This window comes from Octodon degus, unplaced genomic scaffold (genome assembly GCF_000260255.1).
Source record: "Octodon degus isolate 3935 unplaced genomic scaffold, OctDeg1.0 scaffold00072, whole genome shotgun sequence".
Taxonomy (NCBI): domain Eukaryota; kingdom Metazoa; phylum Chordata; class Mammalia; order Rodentia; family Octodontidae; genus Octodon; species Octodon degus.
Window position 1 is genome coordinate 1,569,145 of NW_004524648.1, and position 5,058 is coordinate 1,574,202.

The 5,058-nt window shown below is 36.7% G+C and overlaps 1 protein-coding gene across 5 annotated transcripts in view; it reads left to right on the top strand.

The window, feature by feature from the left end:
- The window catches only part of Smyd4 (SET and MYND domain containing 4), a 56,904-nt gene that overhangs the window by 17,302 nt on the left and 34,544 nt on the right, over positions 1-5,058 (top strand). For all 5 annotated transcript variants that reach the window (XM_004635471.2, XM_023719934.1, XM_023719933.1 and 2 more), the window contains exon 3: positions 1,967-2,111. In XM_004635471.2, coding sequence (XP_004635528.1) covers positions 1,967-2,111 — 145 coding nt within the window. The remainder of the gene's footprint in view (positions 1-1,966; positions 2,112-5,058) is intronic.

The following is a 5,058-nucleotide window of genomic DNA, read 5'->3' on the forward strand; positions in this document are numbered from 1 at the left end:
ATCCCCCAGCACCACATGCCAGCCAGCACCGCCCCCTGGTGGGCTGAGCTGGCCACACACACACACACACACACACACACACAAATAAATAAAATTTAAAAAAAAAAAAGAAGAAGAATAGATAAATTGTGGTGTGTACATGTACAGACAATTAGTCAGCTAGTAAAAGGAGTGAAGTTCTAGGACATATTGCAACATGATAAACCTTAACTTTTTGTTAGCCAGGTGTGGTGGTGCACACCTGTAATCCAAAGCACTCAATAGGCTGAGACAGGAAGATCATTGCAAGTTTGAGACTCCTCTGGGCTACAAAGTGAACTCAAGCCCAACCTGAACTGCATAGTGAGACTCTGTCTCTGAGACAAAAAAAAAAAATTTTTTTTTTAGTAAGTGACAAGCCAGATACAAAAGCACAATAGTAGATGCCACTTATTGTGAAAAACCAAAGAGGCAGAAAGCAAAGTGGAATTTATGAGGGACAAGGATAAAAGAATGAAGGGCTTTTGTTTATTTTTTAAATTTTTTTGAAGAGTTTTTGTTTAATAGGGAAAGGGCTTCAGTCTGACATGATGCAGAAGTTCTAGAAATAGATAATGGTGACAGTTGCACATTACAGTAAATTAATGCCACTGAGCTATACATGTAAAAATTGTTAAAATGATTTTACATTGTATGTTATGTATATTCTATTACAATGAAAACCTGGAGGCACTCTGGGAGAATTTGGAGGATCTCAAGTTCAAGCACAACTTAGGAGACTTAGCAATTTAGTGAGAATTACTCCCAAAATTTAAGAAAAGGACTGAGTCTATGGCTCAGTGCAAAGGCCCTGGATTCAGTTCCTGTGGTTACAAAACAAAACTAAAACTGAACATTATTTCATCTCACAAAGTTACATATTTATCAAACTTTCTAGAAGATATTTTTGAACTTAAAAGAAAAAAAAAAGAGGCCTGGCATGGTGGTGCATGTCCATAATCCCAGCACTTTGGAAGCTGAGACAAGAGGATCATTGCAAGTTCAAGACCAGCCTGGGCTGCAAAGTGAGCTAAAAGCCAGCCCAAACTGCATTGTGAGACCTTGTCTGAAAAAGACCAAAAAAAAAAAAAAAAAAAAAACAACTATTCAAGTGCTTTTCAAAACTGAGTCAGTGAATTAAACTTGGGACCTGAAGGAAACAATGAATTATTGCAATTTGGATCTTAATTATACCGAAGAGTAGTTGAACATTGTTTATCATCATTTTTATATGAAGATTAAAGAATATCTCTTGTTATGCAAGGAGAATATTCCTTCTTACGCTCACCACAATCTTTTTGTTTGAAGTAGGATTTTTAAGTTTAAAATAAAAAATAAATAGAATAAGACGATATGTTCTATGGTATATCCAATATACATAGAGTATTGTCTTTATATGTTCAAGGCTGGAGTAAATTTAGAAACAAAGAATTTCTGTTGTGTTAACCTTCAGACTCTCCAAATGTTAACATTTCACTACATTTGCTTTATGATTCATTTCTCCTCCCCCCTTCCTTTTCCCTCCCTTCTTCCTCCTCCTCCTCCTCTTTTTTTCTCTCTCTTCTCTCCCACTCTGTCCCCCATTCACTCAGTGTTTTCCCCACAACTTAAGTGGTGAATACTCCTTGGTGTGAGCAATCCATGTATTATATCATTCTCTACATCCCAGCTTCTTTATGATGTATGATCCAAGGGATGGCTCACTACCAGTAAATATGAGGTAAGGAATAAGACATTGGCACTCCTTTTCAGAATAGAACTTCTAGCCCATATGTCTCCAGGACCAGGAGAAAGTGTTTTCTTCCAGTCATGTTACATAATACATATAGCCTTGTGTGCCCCATATGTCTCAGGCACATATCCTGTTTCAAGTGCAGTGAGCTGGAGTTTTCCTTCAAATAATAAGGTTCTGTTTTGTGTTTTTTTAAATATTATTTCCTTCATAAAGATCCGAAGATGAGAAGTTCTTAAAAAGACTCTCTCAAGGTTACTTGGTGGGAAAGGATCCCAAGGCTCCCTGTTTCTACAGAGAAGAAGGAAACAAAAAATTCCAGGAGAAGAATTACAGTGAAGCCGCAGTGCTGTACTCTAAGGTAAAATGCTCCCAGCCCAGCATTTCAACATATTTGTGCAGAAGATAGAGCCATATTGCACAATTTCATAGCTAGTGTTATTTTTGTTTATGTTGTAGATTGGGTTTGAAAAAGCAAATTGGCAGAATTCTGCTGTTGGTTATATTCTGAAACAAAGGTTACGTTATATGTCCTGAATTTCATCAAAAAATTTCTACTCCCATATTCCTTCAGACTCCTCGGAACAGTACCCTTATTGGCCCCTTCCCCTGCCTGGTTGTGTCTGTCAGCTCTCATTGAAGGGTATGCTTTTTTTGTCTGATTGATGAGGCTGTTAGTTTGGTAGCCTTGATTTAGAGGACACCAAAGTTTTAGCTAACCAGAGTGTTAGCTTACAACAAGCATGACTTCAGTTAGAAAAGAAAATGGTTTTTTTTTTTTTGCCACAGCCCAGCTTAACTCCATTTTGAAGGTTGTCTGGGAACATATTAATATTAGCATCAGTTGCTGAGTGTGGGGGCCTACGCCTGTAATCCTAGTACTTGGGAGGTGAGGCAAGAGAGTCACTACCGAGTTCGAGACCAGCCTGGACTACAAAGTGAGTTCAAGGCCAGCGTAAACTGCATAGCGAGATCTTGTCTCAAAAAGAAAAAAGAAAAAGAAAAAAAAAGTGGCAGTCAATTAAGATTTTTAATTATACTAAACATCATTGAGCTAGATTTTTGAGAAATCATGGCTTTTAACAATCTAGGACTGTTACTGGCCTGCTTCCATGGTAGGACCTGGACTAAGATCCTCTGAGAGCTTTCTCTAGCTTTTAAGAGATCTATATGCACTTAAAGCAAGAGTGTATTCCTTGCATCAGGTCTGCAATCTTGTGTGGTACATTAAAAGAAAGTGAGGAAGGGGTTAGCTATGTAGCTCAGTGGTAGAGAGCTTGCCTAACATGCATAACACCCTCAGTTCAATCCCCAGCACTACTTAATTAATTAAAGTGTACATACCTTTGAATCTTTAACAGGGCTATGCTCAAAGTTTGGATTTAATCTTCAAAAAACTATCAAACCTTAAATAGCTTCTACTGCTGATAAAAGGCCTGCTTTGTTAGCATTTAGCTAAATAATGTAAGCTTTAATGGTTGTTGAAGGATTAAAATCCATTAAATGTGATGAGCCAGTGATAAATGGCTTAATAGTTCTTTTTTAGAGCTAATCTCTTCAACTTTATGCATGTGTATCTTTAGTGTAATCACATGGAAAGCTGTTCAAGGTAGGAAGTGAAGTCAGACAAAAAATTAAAGGTTTGCTCGGGATATGGAGAGAGATGAGCTTGTACTTGGTGGAGCTGGTACTTTGATGATTATGGCACTTACAATTTGCTTGAAAGCTGTTATTTGCTTTCTTTTTTAAAGTAATATTTGTCGCTTTCATCTGTACAGGTAATATATATATTACTTTGGAAAATAGAGGGAACTTTAAGGAATTAAAAAAAAAAATCCCATAACCAGTTACAGTACAGGCACTGCTAACATTTTTACTTATATCCAGCCAGCCAGACCATTTCCTATGAAAATATGTTTTTCTTTTACAAAATTGGAGTAATGCTGCACTTAATGCTTTGTAACCTGCTTTTTTCCCCTCAACAATTTATTGTGCCCATTTTCTCATGTTATTAAATTTTCTACTAGAACATGATTTTTACAACTGGCTTAGTGTTCCATTACAGAGAAAAAATGTACTTAATTTAACATCTGACATTGACATGTTTGGTATCATAATACTACAATGAACATCTTTCTACCAAAGTACAGTATTCATATACTGATTGTTTCTTTAGGATGAATTAATTGAAGGGAAATTGCTCGGTCAAAGGGTCTATACTTTTTAAAAACCCTTTACTATTTGATGTTGAATTGGTGTCCACAAAAGAACTAGTTAACATCCCTTCTGACAGAGTATATGTTCATTTCTAGTTCAGTGTTTGCATTTTAATGTTGCCTTTAATGGTTTTTACTGTAAATTTTTTTGTTTTTATGTGGTCAAATTTATTAACTTTTTTATGACTTTTAGGGTTTGTGTCATAATTAGAAAGTGATTCCTCTAACGTTGCTTTAGATTATTCCTGTATTTTCCTCCAGTATTGTTATAGTTTGATCTTTTACATTAAGAGTTTGAGGCATTTAAAGGGAAGATATAACTTAGTGGTCAAAACAGCATGTGTGAGAACCCTTGGGTTCACATCTTAACACCCCCTCCTCACACAGAAAAAGTTTGAGCCATTTGGAATTACCCAGTGAAATGTTTATCAAATGTTGAGCTAACTTACTTTTTCTCAGAGATTGTCTGCTTGCCCCAATAATTTTGTTGACTAATTCCCATCTTTTGCCAGTTTGATGGAGGGAAAAAATATCCTTTTTTTTGCTTTCATTTGCATATAGTTGACTATTTGTATATACATTGCTTTCCATATGTTAACTATTTGTGTTTCTTGTTCAGTAACTTTCTATTTGTGACATGTACCCTTTATAGCTCTTTGTTCTTTTTTTCTTTTTTGATTTTATTGTGGTATGATTTCTTGTTGATAAGTCATTCTGTCTGGAGTAAGATGGAATTTCGTTTTAATTTGCATATCTCATAGCCAGAGATGTTGAACATTTTTTCATTTATTCATTAACTATTTATATTAGATGTCCCCTCAAAGCCTAGACACTCATAGGTGGGGCTTTTGAGAAGTGACTGGATCATGGGTGTGTGGTACTGGATTAGTCCTCTGATAGGTTTGTAGCTGACTTATGCTGGAAGGTGAAGCCTGGTGAGCTGTGGAGGGTTACTGTGAGCGTGGCCTGGAGGTTTTTGTTCCTTCTCCTTCCTTGATTTCTCCCTGCTTCCTGGCTGCCATGCCATGAGCCAGCCTCCTCTGCCAGGTCTTCTGCCATCCTGTCTTGCCTGGGTGCCAGCTGACTATGGAC